Below are 20,275 nucleotides of genomic sequence, written 5' to 3' on the forward strand. Positions count from 1 at the left end.
AAACATTAATAGAAGAAAAAATGTCATTTGTATGACATTTATTCTTTCATTAATTGATACCGTTTCCAACTGTAGACATTTTAGCATTGCTAAATATTGCCTGATTTTTCTGAGTTATTTTGAAGGAATATTTAGCAGTTGTTGGACTAATCTGGCTCATATGTACATCTGAAATATTTTAAAATTACAAGACAATAAGTTTCATCAAGATCAAAAATCCATAGCATAGTTTCTCCAACCTCTTATCCGGATATACTGTCTTTTCTTTTGCTTTGTTCGCTAACATAGGAATGCTTGCAAATTGATGAATTTAGGAATTAGCTCATAGAAGGTCATAGAGGTTCTTCAAGAAATTGTGAGGCAACTGAACAGTGAGCATTTTATTCATTTTTGTTCAAAAAACCAACAGATTGAACAATTAGGTGGTATTAATTTGGACAGATATTATTGATATTAAAGAAATAAAAGGTCTAATGAAACAATAGCTTGAAAGGTCATGAATATATGATCACATATCTATTTGTTGCATAAAATTAATTTGAAATATAATTAATTTATTTTATCTTTACAACTATTTAGCACATGGATGGGACTGTATTGCAGATTGTTCTGTAACTAAATTTCAGTCATCCAATTATTTGGAATTTGTTTACAGTATTCCAAATAATGTAAACAAATTACATTAATAAATGTAATTTAAATAAATAAACTCATTTTTATTAAATAAACTCCTTTAAATTTATCCTTTAAATAAACTCATTTTAATACATTTAGTAATTATAAAATCATAATTTTTTATATACTTTAAATGATTCCACAAATTCTACTCAATTTAATCCCAAAGAATCAATTTAAAAATGGAAATGGTTTTAATTAAATTATATATTCAAAAATTTTCTAAATAAATTTTATTATCTCTAATATCAAAAAAAATAAGGCACATTTCAGTAAATTTGAATAAAACTGGCAATTTTCAAATATAAATTTCAGAGATAAAAATCACAACATTTTTTAGGCTATAAAATATTAATTATATAAATTTATTGTAGTGTTTTATACATTATTTTATAAAACATTTTCATACAAACATTTTAGCATGTGTTAAATCATGCATAGAATTTGTTTAAAGTTTATGGGTAACTGTTGATTACTTGCAAAAGACGAATTAATTTATAAAATCAAACCATGCATGGTACCCACAATCATTGATTATAATTGTTATTTTTGACAGTTGATAGATATGAAATTAAAATTATTTTCATAAAAAATGAGTGAATCAAAGACCATAATCTTGTAGAAAAAACAGAGTAATTAACACATTGCAAATCCACCTTTAACCCTATAATATTCTAAACTTAATAATTAGAAAACTGATGCTGTTTCACTCAAATTAAGATTGTCCTTCTCTCCATGCAGCTGCTCTTTCTTTGGTCACAAATTTCTTCACAAGGAAACTATTTAAAAAAATACATTTAATGGTTTATGCATATATAAATACTATTGGTATCTTTTAAGAATGTCTTACCTTCTAAAAAATGTGGGAGTATATTGTGCTAGATAAAAGACAAACAGGATTGGCTGCAAAGATATCCAGGCCTCATCGACTCTGTTGGCAATTGCCACAGAAATCAAATGGGCACATCGCGAGGTGGGCATGCGTTTCTCGTTTGATTCCTGTTGTCCTCCAAACGTCTAGCAATAAAATAATAATAATATTAGAACAAAAAGTAAACTTTTATAATTTTAAAATACCCATAAAAGCATACTTCTCCACTTTTTCCAGTGAAAGCTTTTGACAAAAGTGTCTGTGCAAATGTGGGTCCGGGACAGATCATGGTGACGTCAATACCGCTGCTACTCGATTCAGCTCGTAAACATTCAAAGTAACCCTTTAAAATGTTAGAAACCACTACATTCCATTTTACAGCACAATAATATTCAAAAGTTATATTCTAAAAATTTTAAAATAATGTAATTTACAGTTTAGTTATTTAACATTTAAGATATATTTAATTATCTTCTGTAGGATATAGGATTTATATATGCAATGGGGCTTCACCTCCCTGACTGCCTATCACTGTACTCCCAACTCTCTGTTCACATTGCTCACTTGTTCCCAATATGCATTATTCATAACAAAAATTCAATAATATATATTATGTTCATTTGTCTAATTCTGAGTAAGGATTCTGTAATGTAAACTAAGTTTGGATCTTAATTAAAATGCTTCAATGTCCTTTTCTTACTAAATTATAAATTTTCGTCTATAAACAAGCATTTACTATTATCAGAACTTATTATACTGGCTTAACAGACAATACAGAATTTCACAGAAAACAATTTTTATTTAATATACCTGTATATTAAATAAAAATTGTTTTCTGTGAAACTGTATTGTCTGTTAAGCCAGTATAATAAGTCCTGATAATAGTGAATGCTTGTTTATAGATGAAAATTTATAANAGTTCAAGATAAAAACTGTTTTTGGTCAGCAGAAGTCAATGCAATAATTATTTGTTATAGGTAGTGACAACCACGCCTATAGCATAACTTGCTCAGAAGCATGACAGCGACCGGAACCGCCGGCATCAGGTTCCACATTTGGAGACGAATATCTTACAAAGGGTCAGCCATCAGACTTTTCTCTTATCTTTGCCAATAAATACAGATAATAATGTCCGATCACCGTGCCATACCAACTGTTAAATGTGAGATAGACTTAGTGGAGCACGCAGCGCGACTGCCCATAGTGCCCGGAAGTAGGCTTTAAATTAAGGTGACCAGACGTCCCACTTTTGGCAGGACAATCCCAATTTTTAACAATTTGTCTCATGTACCACAGCATTTTAACAAGTCCCGAGTTTTGGAAAGATTAAGTTTTTGTCAATTATGTGTCATAAACTCACATCTTACGTTTAAGATTTGTAAAGATCATTTTGTATCAAGCCTATCAGTACCAAGGTGTGCGTGAGCATCAGAAATAAAGAATGCTGCACCGACCGACAGAAAGCAGTTTGGAGCACGCAGCTGCAACAACGGAGCAGAGCGTGTTCACGAGCTATTCAAACGAGCGAACATTTTGTTCGTTGCGTGTCACACGAACGCATTTTTTCTACCGTAAATAAAGTGTGGAGATCTGATAAATCACAATTAAGTGTCGAAACTTTGAAAGCCATATTATGCGTGAAATATAATTTAACAAATTCTTGCAAAAAATTTTATGACATTTTAAACAGCAGCAGCAATCTACTACAAAAATTCACTCAATTGAGAAATATGTGAAAGAATAGAGTTTTTAAAGATTTATAATAATTTTTAAAGATTTAAATAGTAAGCTTATATAAACTTATTATATTTGTAAATTTTACATATGTTGAAATTTAAAAAATATAATACAATTTTCGCATTCTTTGATAATAAAATTTTGTTGCTCTAGCACAGTTTTTTTCAACAAGACAACCACTCCTCCCATCAATTTTGTCCCGCTTCACCAATGTTAAAATCTGGTCACCTTATTTTAGGCAGATTTCGGGAGGCTGTACCCGGCAAAGGCTAACATCGAGGTAACTACTACTACACTCTACAGACGGGTGAAAATGCCAACAGCGTCATTCACATCTGCAATCTTACCAATGGTTGCATGTACCGGTACAGTACGGATATGGTTCCTTTGGGGTCCGTATTGATGGTCTACAATTTCTGAAGTGCGAAACCCCTTATTCCGAGCTCGAATCTTACCGTAAGGATAGAAAACAACATAAATAAACGAAAATAATTATTGTAATCCTTTTTTATTTTTTCTTAAAACAGTTAAATGGCTACGTTAACCCTTATTACAACGCGGAACATTTAACCCGTGTTAACCAATGACAACTAGGCCTAGCTACAATGAGTCGGCAAATATATTACGGAGCTGGCGACGTTTCGCAGGCTAAAACTGGATTCCGCTACAAATTTTAAGCTTTATTCTTAAATTAATCGACATTTTGTGCTACTGTTAATTTATATTTCTGCCAGTTTAAAAAGGAAAGAAAAAATCTTACCATTATATGTATACTATAATACTCTAAAGTACTGTAATCGTAAGTAACGACGACTCGTTCTCGCTAGCGGCGCCACCTGAAGTAATTGTAAAAATGTATAAATAAAATGTTTTTTCGTCACAATTTTTTCTTTTTAAATTAAATATTTTTACTTAAAAATTTATTTATGAAATATTAAATTTAAAAGTGCCGAATAATTTTTACGTTTTCTAAAAAAATTTAATTATTTTTCGATATCCGAGAGAAATTTTTTTTATTACATTTAAAAAAAATTATTTTTTATAAGTACGAAATCTTAAAGAAATAAGGTAGAATAATCGATGCATTATTTAGCAAATAATTTTAAAAATTAATAAATAATAAATCCATCGATTTTTGTACACAAAGAAACGTGCACTCGTTCCGATAGAAGCGAACGTTGACGTTGGCTTTTGTTTATTTTTGGAATTTTTCTTTAAAAAAAAAATGGAAAATTGGTTGAAGAAACAAGACAAAAAGCACGAAATTAGATCGTTGGCTAAGAAATTAGATTACGAGAAAGGTTTAATTAACTATATGAGGAACGTTGAAGAGCATTTTGATGCTAAATTAATTAACAGACAGCTGCACCAAGGCAAAAGGCAACAAGAATATCATCGATCGCTGATTGACGAAGAGAAAAGGAAAGAGTGGCTGAGAGTGGAAAAAATTGAGGAAGAAAGAACGGCCGAAGAAATCCGACAAAAAGAATTAAATCGTTTGAGAGAAGAGAAACTGCGGCAGTTGTTGAGATTAAATTCTCCAGAGTTGAGAGAATTGGAGTCTAAACTGAGAACCGCATACGTGACGATGGTTAGGTTCGACCAGTTTGCCGATAAAGAAAGAACGAAGGCAGAAGAGGCGGCGGAGAAGGTTCTCGAAGGAAGACGTATCGAAGAACGGCATAAAAAATTCGAAGAAGAAGAGGCGAAGAAAGAACTGGACGAGTTAACCCACAAGAGGAACTATCGTAGCGAATTAGACGAGCAGTTGGAACGGAAGGAACAAAGTAGATTCGAGTCGTACCTGCAAATTTTACAAGAGAAGGCGCTTATCGATAATATTGTTAAGAAGGTAATCGACGAGGAGATTGCAGAAGTTCAGAAGAAATTGGAGAAAAAGAAAGAAATGTGGGAATGTATTAAAAACTTTAAAGAAGTGAAACAGAAAAGTAAAGAGGAAGAAAAGAAACAGTTAGAATTAGAAGAAGAAAATATTGAAAATTATTTAATTATCAAAGATTTGCGAGAAAAACAACTAGAAGAATTGAAAAAGTATAAATTAGAAGTTAGAGAAAGAGTCAAAGGTAAATTAAATGAACTTTTGGAAGAGCATTATCGAATTAGAAATTACGAAAATGAATTAAGAGAACGGTTGTCGATCGAAGAAAGAGCCGCACTAGAAAAGAAGACGGATCTGATCGACGCAGAAAGAAAGTTGAGGACGCGCTTAGAATTGCAGAAGGCGGAAGCTACGGAATTGAGATTAAAAGCCGAGAAACTCGAAAGTGAGAAACTGGAAGAACGGCTTTTCGCAGAACAGATGATGATAAAACTCGCCGAAGAAGACAAACTGGAGCTAATGAACGATAGAAAAAGGCGATTGAAACAACTCGAACATAAACGCATAATACAACAAATGATAGAAGAAGAGAAGCAAAAGAAAATGAAGGATAAAATATACGATATGCAAGTATATATTAAGGAGCAAGAAATGGAAAAATTACGTCGAGAAATTATCGAGAAAGAAAGACGACGCATGCTAGAAGAGACGGGAACAAAACTTCTCGGTTATCTTCCCAAAAATGTTATCAAAGATTACGAAGACTTAGAGAGACTGGGTGTCGACTTCAAGCACTTTTATTTAAGAAAACCTTCTTATTTTGACGATAACGTAGAAGCATAATTGGTTCGAGACAAATTTTTTGTTGTAATAAATTATCATTCCATATTTATTTTCACAAGACATTTTTATTTAAAACAAAGTAATTGATATATTGAAAATATTCTTATATGCAAATTTTAATTACATATACATTAGCAGTTATATTTTTATAAAATATATAAATATATCAAATATTCGAGCAGTCAAACATCTTTAAGAATGTTGCAGAAGCTACCAATTATTAATGGTAAATTACAAAAACAAATCAAAACAGTTTCAAATGTCGTGTCCGTAACAATTAACCTTTGAATCTTTCTGCGATATCAAAAATAATATTTTAGTTCTTTGGTCAGTTGAACCCCACTAAAATATTGTTAATTCTTAGATAATTTTTAGTGTGGAAATTTATAACATGGAAGAAACTGCTATAACTGATTACATAAATATCCAAATTAAATAGAATATTTTGTAATTATAAAACTAAAAATCAAAACAAAGCTATGTCAGTTATATAATGCTTTTTTGTGAATTTATATTTTGCAGCAGAATGTATTTCATCATAATTAACCACTACCCGATTTCAGCTTTTATGGGCTTACTTTCTTCTGTTTTATCATCTCCTCTCTTCCATTTTCTTGTCATCTGTTCTGTTATTCACTTTATCTATCCATTATCCTTCATTCTTCCAATGGGTCCTGTTCATCTTCTGTTTTCTTATCTTTGTCACAAGATCTTTTATTTTTGTATTCTCTCTTATCCATTCATTTTCATCTTTCTTAATCATATATTCATCAAATTTCTAGTAGTCTTTTTCTATCACAAGTATTTAATTACTTGAAATAAATGTAAACTGAGGCATATAGTTTCAAAAATGACAAAGTTTGTCTTTTAGAAATGTTGGCTAAGCGCACAATCTTATTCATTTTTTTGCTGTTTTCAATGATAATTGTTATAAATTCTAAACCAGACACAAAACAGAGATGAAAATTGGAGGTTGGTTTCAAATTCATCCACTAATCAAACTATACACCTCAATTATTTGTTAGGACTTGGTCCTCGTTTGCTAAATCACAAATTTAACCTTTGCTTCATCAGTTGTCTGTTTAAAAATTCCTTCTGCATATTATTATTATTAAATTTAAAATTAATGTTTTTTGTATATTTGATAAACAAATATTTTTATTAAATTCTTAATTACTATTCTCTTTTATTGAAACAAAATATTAATACAAACAAAAAATTTAATAGAAGTACCATTTTTCATTTTAATTACATAAAAATTTATATTTGAAATTACAATTCTTTTAAATAAATATATTAGCATTAATGCTCATTTTCTACATTTAGTTAAACAAAATTAAGTATTTTATAATTTGATTTTTCTATTCAATATACCCAGCGTGGGCAAATGCGGCTCTTTTTGAGTTACGTGCGGCTCTTGTCGAAAGTTTTCATTTCTGCTTTTTATTATTATTTTTGCAATTTTATTTTCACAATTTGATGAAAATATGTTTATTAAAAAAATTCAATATTTGTTTTATATTTATATTATATAATAAAATTGCGGTACAGAATAAAAAAGTACAGAACTGCGGCTCCCATGCATTTTGCAAAACCTACATTTTGGCTCCCACTGAACTCTTGCTTGCCCACCCCTGCAATATACCATTGATAACACAAAGTTAAAAAACATTAATAGAAGAAAAAATGTCATTTGTATGACATTTATTCTTTCATTAATTGATACCGTTTCCAACTGTAGACATTTTAGCATTGCTAAATATTGCCTGATTTTTCTGAGTTATTTTGAAGGAATATTTAGCAGTTGTTGGACTAATCTGGCTCATATGTACATCTGAAATATTTTAAAATTACAAGACAATAAGTTTCATCAAGATCAAAAATCCATAGCATAGTTTCTCCAACCTCTTATCCGGATATACTGTCTTTTCTTTTGCTTTGTTCGCTAACATAGGAATGCTTGCAAATTGATGAATTTAGGAATTAGCTCATAGAAGGTCATAGAGGTTCTTCAAGAAATTGTGAGGCAACTGAACAGTGAGCATTTTATTCATTTTTGTTCAAAAAACCAACAGATTGAACAATTAGGTGGTATTAATTTGGACAGATATTATTGATATTAAAGAAATAAAAGGTCTAATGAAACAATAGCTTGAAAGGTCATGAATATATGATCACATATCTATTTGTTGCATAAAATTAATTTGAAATATAATTAATTTATTTTATCTTTACAACTATTTAGCACATGGATGGGACTGTATTGCAGATTGTTCTGTAACTAAATTTCAGTCATCCAATTATTTGGAATTTGTTTACAGTATTCCAAATAATGTAAACAAATTACATTAATAAATGTAATTTAAATAAATAAACTCATTTTTATTAAATAAACTCCTTTAAATTTATCCTTTAAATAAACTCATTTTAATACATTTAGTAATTATAAAATCATAATTTTTTATATACTTTAAATGATTCCACAAATTCTACTCAATTTAATCCCAAAGAATCAATTTAAAAATGGAAATGGTTTTAATTAAATTATATATTCAAAAATTTTCTAAATAAATTTTATTATCTCTAATATCAAAAAAAATAAGGCACATTTCAGTAAATTTGAATAAAACTGGCAATTTTCAAATATAAATTTCAGAGATAAAAATCACAACATTTTTTAGGCTATAAAATATTAATTATATAAATTTATTGTAGTGTTTTATACATTATTTTATAAAACATTTTCATACAAACATTTTAGCATGTGTTAAATCATGCATAGAATTTGTTTAAAGTTTATGGGTAACTGTTGATTACTTGCAAAAGACGAATTAATTTATAAAATCAAACCATGCATGGTACCCACAATCATTGATTATAATTGTTATTTTTGACAGTTGATAGATATGAAATTAAAATTATTTTCATAAAAAATGAGTGAATCAAAGACCATAATCTTGTAGAAAAAACAGAGTAATTAACACATTGCAAATCCACCTTTAACCCTATAATATTCTAAACTTAATAATTAGAAAACTGATGCTGTTTCACTCAAATTAAGATTGTCCTTCTCTCCATGCAGCTGCTCTTTCTTTGGTCACAAATTTCTTCACAAGGAAACTATTTAAAAAAATACATTTAATGGTTTATGCATATATAAATACTATTGGTATCTTTTAAGAATGTCTTACCTTCTAAAAAATGTGGGAGTATATTGTGCTAGATAAAAGACAAACAGGATTGGCTGCAAAGATATCCAGGCCTCATCGACTCTGTTGGCAATTGCCACAGAAATCAAATGGGCACATCGCGAGGTGGGCATGCGTTTCTCGTTTGATTCCTGTTGTCCTCCAAACGTCTAGCAATAAAATAATAATAATATTAGAACAAAAAGTAAACTTTTATAATTTTAAAATACCCATAAAAGCATACTTCTCCACTTTTTCCAGTGAAAGCTTTTGACAAAAGTGTCTGTGCAAATGTGGGTCCGGGACAGATCATGGTGACGTCAATACCGCTGCTACTCGATTCAGCTCGTAAACATTCAAAGTAACCCTTTAAAATGTTAGAAACCACTACATTCCATTTTACAGCACAATAATATTCAAAAGTTATATTCTAAAAATTTTAAAATAATGTAATTTACAGTTTAGTTATTTAACATTTAAGATATATTTAATTATCTTCTGTAGGATATAGGATTTATATATGCAATGGGGCTTCACCTCCCTGACTGCCTATCACTGTACTCCCAACTCTCTGTTCACATTGCTCACTTGTTCCCAATATGCATTATTCATAACAAAAATTCAATAATATATATTATGTTCATTTGTCTAATTCTGAGTAAGGATTCTGTAATGTAAACTAAGTTTGGATCTTAATTAAAATGCTTCAATGTCCTTTTCTTACTAAATTATAAATTTTCGTCTATAAACAAGCATTTACTATTATCAGAACTTATTATACTGGCTTAACAGACAATACAGAATTTCACAGAAAACAATTTTTATTTAATATACCTGTATATTAAATAAAAATTGTTTTCTGTGAAACTGTATTGTCTGTTAAGCCAGTATAATAAGTCCTGATAATAGTGAATGCTTGTTTATAGATGAAAATTTATAATTTAAGTTTGGATCTCTTTCAAAATACACCCTCAAACTGAAATTAATTGGAAAAACATTCCATTGACATGATTATGTGGTTTGCTTGGCCCACTTGTTTCCAATATACACTATCCATAACTACTATGCATATGTAGCTAGAACTATTTCTAAGACTAACAGCACAAACAGCAGCAAGACTAACAGCACAGGTACTCCAGTTAATAAGGCTAGAAATTAGTGAGAAAGGTTTTGTGCTGTTAGACTATCCATAACGAAAATTTTGTGACAAATCTCCATGAGAGCCAATCCCCCTTCTTTTCCTCTCTTCACTCAATCTCCCACCTCTGCTCACTTCATTCCCTTCTTGATCCAATCCCTACTCCCACTTGTGTTGTTCACCCAACCACCATTTGCTTTCCCCCTTAGGCCAACAACCTTGCCTCATTCTCTCTGGGCACACCCTCATCATTTTAGAGCTCTGTTGGGTCACAATCTCTTCACTTTGCTCGTCCCCTTCTCACTTCATTCATTCAATAAAAAATTTTGTGATGATTCACAATTCCCAGTGCTGCAATTTTCTGTTTCTTCATAACAGAAAAAGTATTGTGACAATTTTAAGCTAAGTATTTTATATATAGAGTAGATGTATATTTCTTACACCTATCTCTCTTTTTACACAGTCTATTTTTACATGATTTTGAAATAATGCAGTTGACAAAAGAAAACTAATCCTCTTTTTACACAATCAATTTTTTTTACATGGGAAAAAAATACTTTATTTGAAAATTTTTAAAACTGACTTTTTGTTTGAATTGTGTTATTGTTAAAAAAGTTACTCTGTTGAAAGACTGGCTTTAAAATTGCATGTTTCAAAGTCAATAGTTCATTTATATTTTTTAAGCATAGTACAGCACTGTATGTACTTCAGTGAATACTGTATGTTGATTTTATATTTCTTATGCTATCTTGTGTTTACTATATTTACGTACAAATAAATGTCAATGATAAATGATGTTAGTATAATAAGACTTATGTTTATTTTGTAAATTGCTTATTTTTTCATTTCATTGAAGTTTTGGATCCTATGAAGCATTTTTCTACAGGATGTATGTACTGTACTGTACTTTTTACTCGGCGTTCTTTGGAACATATCCACCGTGCAAAAAGAGGGCTAGGTGTATATAAATAAATAGTGTATTATATTATGAAGAATTTGTATATTACTAAAAAATATTAGCAAAATATAATTATTACAATGATGAATATTCAATAAGTCAATATATGTCCTTTGTATCATTCAAACTGGTATAATTATATTAACCATTATTACAAGTAGCATTTGCAATAATGTCCCTAATCATCCAAGTAGAGTCTGAGCATTCGGCAATCTCATTATGGTTTTCCTTGAATCAAAGTGATGTTCACATCATATTACACAATACTGAAATCAATTTCTCTACTGTCTGTAGCAAAATGACATAATGAATATACTACCTTAATTGTAATGCTGTCTTTTTACTCCCTGCACTAGTTTCAATCAACTTTAGACAAAAATCATAAGAATATACATTGTCATTTACAAAATATAAATTTCCAAATGATCTGCCAGATTTTTATCTGGCTATATTATGGCTACCTTAATGATTGGAAACAAAGCAATATGGCTTAGAAGTAAGTGGTTAAGCCATCATCTTTTAATAAATTTGATAATATATGGCAAGTGGGAGTTGTGGGTTTGAGTGCCATTCCGGGTCAATCTTTTCTTCTAGAATATTCTAACTTTAAATTAAAAATTAAATTTATTTCTAATTATTAAAATTTATTATTAAAAGATGGTGGTTTAACCTCTTACCTCTAAGCCAAATTTCTTTGATTTCAGATAATTAAACTAATTATAATTTAGCCAATAAAAATTCAGCAGATCATTTGGAAATTCTAATGTATCAGGTTGTTATTTACAAAAAATATGAAACTGACAAAAAAAGACAAGTCTTATACAAAAATACAATCACAATTTTATGTAATAAATTAACTAAAATGTGTATATTTGAAGTGTGCAATGCTGTAATGGTGTAAATACCAAAAACAAACTTTTCAGGAGAGAGGAAAAAAAAAACACTTTTTCTAATGAATGAATTCCTTCGAGACTTGAAGGAATTCATTTCAATTTTGCTATAAAATGGTAAAAAAATCACTAGGTTACAAATTCTCTGGAATACCAAAATGATGTAAACATAAACCATGATGTTTTCAGTGCCAGATGTCATGTGACTTACTTACACTTTGGCACTTAAAACATTATAGCTTGCATATAAATTCAACTTCAAAATATAGCCGCTTACAGAACCACTATCGCCACAATATTTTTTGCAGCAGAAAACACTGCATTTAGAATTCACTTCTTCAATAAAATGTATTTTGAGAAAAATGATATTGTAAGCTTTATTTATCTAAAAGCTAGTCCTGATATATTTCTGTGTCACTACATTATATTCTGTTTGAAAGAACAATTTAGTGTATTCAGAAGATACATGACTTTCAACAACCTTTATTCATTTCTTATATTTGTAAAACTTGTTTCCTGAATATTGTTTTTTAAAATGGAAATTTCCTGAATGTTTTTTAAAATGGAATTAAAGATATGGAACACGGTTCCAAAGCAACCAAAATTGCAGTATATATTTTTAAATACAAGCGAAATCTTTTATCCAGTAACAGCACTTCAACAAAAACTTGAAACTGGAGGCATTGGAAATATATAAAGCCAGCCTAACCGGCAATCGTATTAACTTTAAGGACTGCAATATGGCGGCACATGCATGGAAGTACATGTATGAAAGAGTTGAGCAATGTTAACTCATTATAATTTCATCTTATACAATATGTATAGCTTAAAAAAATTGGTACAGATCATATGATTGCATTTTTATGGTTTTAGTTAACAGATTATGTACTGTATTTATTTATACTTTTTGTTAGATAAAAATATAAATTTTTAGACTAATTTTTAATTTTTTAAGATTCTCTGTCAGAATATATTTAATTTACACTTTCCTTACTAATAGGAAAGCAAAATTATGACGGCAATAAAAACAGTACGTAATAATGATAATTTTTACAAATCACAAATCCAACACTATTTCAATCCATCTCTTAATCACTTAACTGATGAGAGTTAATTGTTATTAATCATACTTAATTTACAGTTGGTGTAGTCTCAACTGACTACACCAACAGTAAATTAACTGTAAACAACACTTACAAAGTTTGATTTTTTAATCTATAAAATATATGTTCATCACTCTATACGCACAGACTTATTAATAATATTACTGAAGTATCTTTAATAAATGCTGTAATTTTTGGCAAAAATAAATAATAATAAAACTTGTTTATTTTATGTTATTTGAAAAAATTAAAAAAATGCACCATTAAAGATAAAAATGTTTCATAGAGAAAGATTTTATAATTTAATAAATTACATTTAAACATTTCACTGTAAGCACACTTACGTGTAAAGCATGCTTTGAAGCAGTGTAGGAAGCAGACCAAGGAACACCTAAAAAGTTAATTATCAGATTTAAAAAATTATTTGAATAAATGTTTTATAAAACATTATGCATGCAAAATTACCTAATTTTCCCGTAACGCTGCTCGTCACGACCAAGTGTCCGCGACCTTTAGCAAGAAAATGAGGTAGGACTTTTCTCGTTAAGTTTACCGTACCGAAAACGTTAATGTCAAACATGTCTCGATCTACCTGAATTTCAATTTCTTCAAACGATGCTCTCTGCGTACGACCGGCATTATTAATGAGAATGTCGATCTGAATAAATGGTTATTTTTACATTAAAATTTGGAATAATTTTATCATTAAGATTTAATTGTAACGTGGCTTACGGTTCCAAAATGATCGAGAACTTTCTTTACACAGTCTTCGTGAATGGAAAAATCACTTATATTGAAAGGTACTAAAAGAATATCTTCTTCTGTCAGTTTGCCAGAAGCTATTACATAAAATAATAATAAAGTTTGGATTAATATATAAAACTACAATACAAAATGGAAATTAATTTAAGTTATAAAATTTCTAATAAAAATTCATTTGATTCCTTTAAATTTGAAAATTAAAACTAAAGAGTATGTTGAAATGAATATTGTAATGTATCTCCTGAAATATAAAGATACGTAGACTTACATCCTTCCTATGGAAACAACTTTTGATTTTCTACTGTAAAAATCCATCAAATCTTTGATAAACACTTCTTAATATAATAGTATATATATATGATTCACTTGTTCTCAAATATTTATTTATGAGTTTATCATTTATTGGCAGATATATGCATCACTTAACGAATGAAACTGTAGCATTTTACAAAAAAGCTACTGTCTGAAGCAATATTCAGTTAAAACAAAGCTTAATTAAAGGACAAAAAATATAATTTACCCAACATTTTTGCCTTACAACCTTATTCAAAATCTTATTAAAAACTTCTTTAAGACTACAAAATTTATGATAATGCAGTTACTAAAAAGTCGAAGAAATAGTCAATCATATATATTTTTACCATTTTTATAATTATTTTTATTGATTATAATTTGAAAATTTTCTAAGACACAATGTGAATAATTTCTATAACTTATAGGATAATGATTATGTTCTTAACTTAATTTAAAAATTTTCCTTATTTAAACATCAATTTACAACTTAAGGACAGTCAAGGTTGTAGAAACAATGGCATTTAGACAAGTAGCAATAGATTACATAGAAATGGAAGAAGCATTAACTTTCTCATAATATTTTAAAACTGCATTAACACCTAAACATTGATTTTTTGTTTCTTGTAGCCTTTCTTCGCTGGTTCCAGACAATGCCAACTTCACTCCGCCAGAAGCCAAACTGTTGGCCACAGACTGTCCTATTCCGCTGGAAGCACCGGTGATCCAGACCACTTTGCCTTTCAACGAATCTGGAATAATTTTAAAATTATTATTTTGCTATAAATATCTTAATGTTTAATTATTTATAAAATGAAACTTTAATTTAGAATTTAACAAAATTTTTCTCCCAACTCTTTAAATATATAATCACTTACCTAATCCCTTAAATATATAAGCTTAGAACATATAATTATCTGCTTTTAGATACAATTTTTCTTTAATCGCTTTCAAACACTACAGTTAAATAATACATTTCCTAAACCATTTGGAAAAAGTATTCCATTCGGTTGACCGGACAGCCGAGGCAGTTAAGGCATGGCCTACCATGCTGGGAGATCCGCGATCAAATCTGGGTGGTCAAAAACCCTAGGAACTTTTCAGTAGTAGTCTGTCCTAGATGTGCCAGGCCAAGTTCTTTGCCATCATAACCTAACCGAACCCACAATGGGCTCATAAAAAAAAATCCCTCTTGGCATCCCTAAGGTAGGAAATCCAAAAACAAAAAGGTTTGTTTTTACAGGATCATCAAAATCTTGGATTTTATTAAAAATTCCTTATTTTCTGGTTCATATTCAAAAATGTATTTTAGACTTTATATTTCTCACTTGTCTTCAATTTTATAAAAATATATGAATGTAAATGTTATCATCATCATCATCATCATCTTTAGCTTATTCTACCATTTCTAATTATGGTGTAACCTTCCTTATATAATTGTCCTCCATTTGTGCCCATGTTTGCCTATCATTTGCTTCTCTCCACCATGTTGTGCCTGCTTGTTACCTTATGTCATAATCATATCTTAAGTTTGGACATCCTCTGGGTCTTTTGATTCCCCGTGGATACCACATCATAATTCTCCTGGACCATCTGTTGTCAGCCCTTCTTGCCAGATATCCTGCCCATTGCCATTTGAGAGATTTAATTCTGTGGATTACATCAGTTACCTGGGTTTTCTGTCTAATCCACTCTATTCTTTTGTGATCTCTCTTGATTATTCCTAGCATGCATCACTCCATTGACCTTTGGGTGACTTTGAGCTTTGCTGTTATTTCTTTCATTAGTGTCTAAGTTTCACATCCATAAGTCATGACTGGTAGTACGCATTGATCAAATGCTCTTTTCTTCAGGTGGATTGGTAATCTAGACATGAAAACTACAGAATATTGTTGGAATGTAGACCATGCTAATTTGATCCTCCTGTTGATTTCTGGAAGTAGTAAGCCAGACAAGTGGCAACAAATTTGGAAGTTTACCCAATTGCCACCAGAGGGAATCCAGAGAAATCGTCTCTGTGTGTGCAGCTATTTCGACAAGTGTGAACTTGAACTTTTGTTGGCAAACACCACCACGATGATGACCCGAACGTGATCCAAATTCTTCTGGACTCCCTCTGGTGGCAATTGGGTAAACTCCTGAATTGGTTGCAACACAAGTAACACCCAAATTACTATTTGTTCCAGGTATATATATTCATCTACTGTTTCTAGTGTGATATCATTTATTGTTACATCTTAATTGTCTACCAGTTCATTGTATGTGATTTTTGTTTTCGCCAAGTTCATTTTAAGGCCAATTTAATTGCTAACTTTGTTTAAATCACTTATTACTTCTTATAGTTCTGCAGGATCTTTAGCTATCAGAATGATATCATCAGCGAATCTTAGATGGTTGAGGTGTTCTCCATCTATAGATATACCTTTGTTCTTCCAGTCTATTTTACAGAATATATTTTCTAGGGTTGCTGTGAAGTGCTTAGTCTTCTTGTTGAATGCTTTTGGTAGTGGGAAATTCTGAAGTATCAACATATATTTTCACTTTAGCTTTTGCTTCTCTATATATGTTGGCTAGAGTTTCTATGTATGGTTTGTCAATGCCTTGGCCGGTTAAAGCCTCTATTAATGCTCCAAGACATACAGAGTCGAAAGCCTTTTTGAAGTCGACGAAGGCCAGTGCCAGCAGTATTCAATATTCATTGGTACAACTTAATAATTCTGGGTGTTTGTGTACGGTCTGTCATACCGAAACCATTTCTAAGGCCAGCCTATTTCCATGGTTGTGCAGCATCTAATGTGCTTTCTAATCAGAACTCAACATCACCTTAACACTGGAGGGGGGTGAAATAAACACTAAATCCAGAACCTGTTACCAGTGTAAATTGTGAGAAAACCTTTCTTCACAAATGTTTTCAAACTTTTTAAAACAGTTCTTCCTCAGGTAAAACCAATGGAATGCTTCAAAAAATAGAACGTACAGATTTAAAGAAAATCGAATGCTTGTTTAATGAAACCCATTGTGATGGGCATGCATACTTGTGCATGGATGGTGGTATTTAAAGGATGCCGTCTATAAGGGCCTGCCATGCTACAGATAGATTAAGCTCATCTTTCCAGTTCATGCAGGTGGTCCCGTGACTAGCCCTGTAGATGGATATGGCTTCTAGCCATTTTAGATGTTCTAGGTGGGATGTAGTGATGATGACGTCGGCCTTGTCAAACTCCACTTCGATGTCCGGATCCGAGGCATAGGTGCCAGGGCAGTGGTGCGTCGCCCGTGTCGAAGGTCCGCTTGGTGCTCACTTATTCTAGTATTCTGTTTTAAAAAGTTTGAAAACATTTGTGAAGAAAGGTTTTCGCATGATTTACACCAGTAACAGGTTTCGGATTTAGTGTTGCTTTCTAATCTTTGTAAATATTTTGTATATAATTGGGAGTAAACTTATCGGGTAGTGTTACCACCTGTCCAGTTTTCACCAGACAGTTTGGGAATTGACTCACTGTCCGGGTGAACTATTAATTTTGTCCGGAAATTTCATAGAAATTGTGAAATTACGACGAAACAAAGTTCTTGCAAATATTTTTACAAATTTACACTATTTTAACAACGGAAGAACTCACACTCACTGAAATTCATCTGCAATTCTGCCATGTTCGTCTGTTTACATGTAGCGCGCAACCCGTTGACCTTTTTTTTTATTTTTTTCTTTTGCACGTACGATCGTACACGTCTATGGACTAAGTTATCTAGCACATTATTCTTTGCATTGTAAAATGACATTGCGCATGCGTCAGGAACTTCTGTTCGAGCAAACCTGACCTGCCATCCAGGTCAGCAATTCTGAAAAGGTGGCAACACTACTTATCGCTCTATAATTTTTAATGTCCTCTTTGCTGCCCTTCTTATGGATAAATATTATATTCGCGCCGTTCCAATGATCTGGTATGCGTCTCGACCTTAGGCATTCTGTATATATATTCACCAAGATTTTCCACGTTTTTCTGCCAGCATATGTTGCCATTTCAGATGCTATTCCATCATTTCCAGCTGCCTTACCATTTTTCATAGTTTTAAGTGCTGGATCTGGCCGAACACATTGTTTTATGTGGTTTACTTAATGTTTATAAGCCCTTTGTGATGCACTTAAGACCCCCGCCAGACAGGAATACAGACACTTACTCCGAATGCTTTATTCGGGGTCCTACTTGGACCGGGCGCTCTCCACTCTTATACATTAGTCAGGGCCGTCTGTCTTGCACGTCCCTCTCTCTCTGATGTTGCCAGATCTTACCATAACACACATAATGGACGTGCTAAAAGAAATCCTCTTAATTAATGCCTGCAGAGAAGAGTTAAAAAAAAAAAAAAAAAAGACAGACATTCCAGGACTTACGAGACTATCTGGAATTTATGCGGAATCTTTAAATGTCCGATATTTCGACAAAGAAGCCCGACAGACACCATTTGAGTCACGTATAGAGGAGAGGAGACATGGAAGGAAGGCGCAACGAGCACAAACGACTGACGAGCGGCGCAACGAGCCCCAATGTCGATAAACCAGGTCGTTTACACGACAGAGGTAAACAAGCTATAAATGCGCGTCTAAATTTCCGTTTACGCAAATATTTTTTTAAATAAAAAGAAAGATAAATATTACATTTTAACGAGTAATTTTACTCTAGGTTCATCCGTTATTATTTATTTTACCCCGCGGACGTATTCACTTACCGACAGATTTTCCGTATTTTTCGTAGAAAAGTAAAGTCAAATCGGCATCGGCTTTCTTCACGAACCAAATCAGAAATCCGACGACGGCCACCGCGATTAAAGTAAGACAGAAGAAAGGACACATCTTCCTAACACTACTGTTTACGTACTGTTCTTGGTCTCGCCGATAATCATATATTGACGACCGATCTCTTATTATCTGGCACACTTAGTTAGGTACTTATGGGTTAATAGTTACGAAGATATACATTTACGAACACGAGAAATTAGTCTTGCAATGAATTTCGTTACTTAATAACGAAATACCGTGACGAGAGCGAGTGCCGAACTTCGGTTCAGACTAAACATGATAAAACAGATGTTAAACAACTAGATAAAAATTGTGTGTGACGTAACGTTAAACACGTGGAAAAGTACTGTACGCGTACTGACCGTGTGCAGGCGTGCGAATACACCGGGAAAAATATTTTATTTGAATTTAGCAATAACAGGAAGTGTATTCAAATTTAGAATTCTAACAAATGAAAGCTGCAATGTTTATTAATTTTTTCAGTGTTCAGGTACGATTCGATTGTGTAATTCAGTTGAAGGTCGCTAAAACAAGTAAATTGTTCAAAGCATTGCTTAGGCACGTTTTAAATATAGTCGACCCCCCTATAACACTGTTGATTATTCCGTTTTATATGAATTCCATGTTGTACGAGTAACTTAAATTTTACAAATAGGTGTGCCGGGCTGCGAATGGCTCACGTATTTGTAAAATCTAAGTGACTCGTACAACATGGAATTCATATAAAACGGAATAATCAACAGTGTTATAGGGGGGTCGACTGTATTCGTAACTTCATATTTTTTGGGAGAATTTACATAAATGTATGCATTTATTCACATATCTTATGGTTTATTTATTGATAAATAAATGTAATGTACAAAATTAAATTGAAAGTGTGCTAATTAAAAGCTAAGAAAAGAAGTAATATACATAAAAAACCAATCTAATTACTGAAGGAATTTGTGTTTAGATTATTTTAAAAAATTATTTATGTAACTTTATACATAAACTTGTTTCGCAATGATGAGATGAAAGTTTATATATTCTAGGATTTAAGACATTTATGCAATTTTAATTTATAATTGTATGATATGTATTTTTTGTTCATTAATAAGTAACTCGAGATGTGTCGTTCTTATTTAAAATAGTACATTCCTTGTTTCCGGGTCAAAAATCAAAAATATTATGTTTGTATTAAC

The 20,275-nt window shown here is 31.2% G+C and overlaps 3 protein-coding genes across 3 annotated transcripts; 1 reads left to right on the top strand and 2 right to left on the bottom strand.

Moving 5' to 3' along the window:
- Window positions 1–1,024: 1,024 nt before the first annotated feature.
- LOC111635424 (dehydrogenase/reductase SDR family member 7-like) lies at window positions 1,025–2,167 on the bottom strand. Its single transcript, XM_023380382.1, has 3 exons — window positions 1,767–2,167; window positions 1,526–1,692; window positions 1,025–1,454 (listed from the first exon to the last, which is right to left on the bottom strand). Exons 1-3 carry the CDS (start codon window positions 1,833–1,835, stop codon window positions 1,391–1,393), a joined length of 300 nt encoding a protein of 99 aa, XP_023236150.1. The 5' UTR covers window positions 1,836–2,167; the 3' UTR covers window positions 1,025–1,390.
- Window positions 2,168–4,261: 2,094 nt separating this feature from the next.
- LOC111635420 (meiosis-specific nuclear structural protein 1-like) lies at window positions 4,262–6,711 on the top strand. The gene has a single exon (XM_023380379.1). The coding sequence runs from the start codon at window positions 4,509–4,511 to the stop codon at window positions 5,964–5,966; it is 1,458 nt and encodes a 485-aa protein (XP_023236147.1). The 5' UTR covers window positions 4,262–4,508; the 3' UTR covers window positions 5,967–6,711.
- Window positions 6,712–8,656: 1,945 nt separating this feature from the next.
- Window positions 8,657–19,681, bottom strand: LOC111635423 (dehydrogenase/reductase SDR family member 7-like). Its single transcript, XM_023380381.1, has 8 exons — window positions 19,025–19,681; window positions 14,899–15,048; window positions 13,976–14,082; window positions 13,709–13,901; window positions 13,588–13,634; window positions 9,399–9,521; window positions 9,158–9,324; window positions 8,657–9,086 (listed from the first exon to the last, which is right to left on the bottom strand). Exons 1-8 carry the CDS (start codon window positions 19,146–19,148, stop codon window positions 9,023–9,025), a joined length of 975 nt encoding a protein of 324 aa, XP_023236149.1. The 5' UTR covers window positions 19,149–19,681; the 3' UTR covers window positions 8,657–9,022.
- Window positions 19,682–20,275: the final 594 nt, after the last annotated feature.

This window comes from Centruroides sculpturatus, unplaced genomic scaffold (assembly GCF_000671375.1).
Source record: "Centruroides sculpturatus isolate CEXI.00-Female unplaced genomic scaffold, Cexi_2.0 scaffold997, whole genome shotgun sequence".
In the NCBI taxonomy this organism is placed as follows: domain Eukaryota; kingdom Metazoa; phylum Arthropoda; class Arachnida; order Scorpiones; family Buthidae; genus Centruroides; species Centruroides sculpturatus.

What these genes read in the sequence shown, in the direction of transcription:
- LOC111635424 (XM_023380382.1), bottom strand. Translation starts at nt 1,835, where the DNA reads ATGATCTGTCCCGGACCCACATTTGCACAGACACTTTTGTCAAAAGCT. An exon ending in TCACTGGAAAAAGTGGAGAA is followed by an intron (nt 1,693 to 1,766) that starts GTATGCTTTTAT and finishes TTTTATTGCTAG; the next exon opens with ACGTTTGGAGGACAACAGGA. An exon ending in ACTCCCACATTTTTTAGAAG is followed by an intron (nt 1,455 to 1,525) that starts GTAAGACATTCT and finishes TTTTTTAAATAG; the next exon opens with TTTCCTTGTGAAGAAATTTG.
- LOC111635420 (XM_023380379.1), top strand. Translation starts at nt 4,509, where the DNA reads ATGGAAAATTGGTTGAAGAAACAAGACAAAAAGCACGAAATTAGATCG.
- LOC111635423 (XM_023380381.1), bottom strand. Translation starts at nt 19,148, where the DNA reads ATGTGTCCTTTCTTCTGTCTTACTTTAATCGCGGTGGCCGTCGTCGGA. An exon ending in AACAAAAAATCAATGTTTAG is followed by an intron (nt 14,083 to 14,898) that starts GTGTTAATGCAG and finishes TTTATGTAATAG; the next exon opens with CTTCTGGCAAACTGACAGAA. An exon ending in CAGCGTTACGGGAAAATTAG is followed by an intron (nt 13,635 to 13,708) that starts GTAATTTTGCAT and finishes TTAACTTTTTAG; the next exon opens with GTGTTCCTTGGTCTGCTTCC.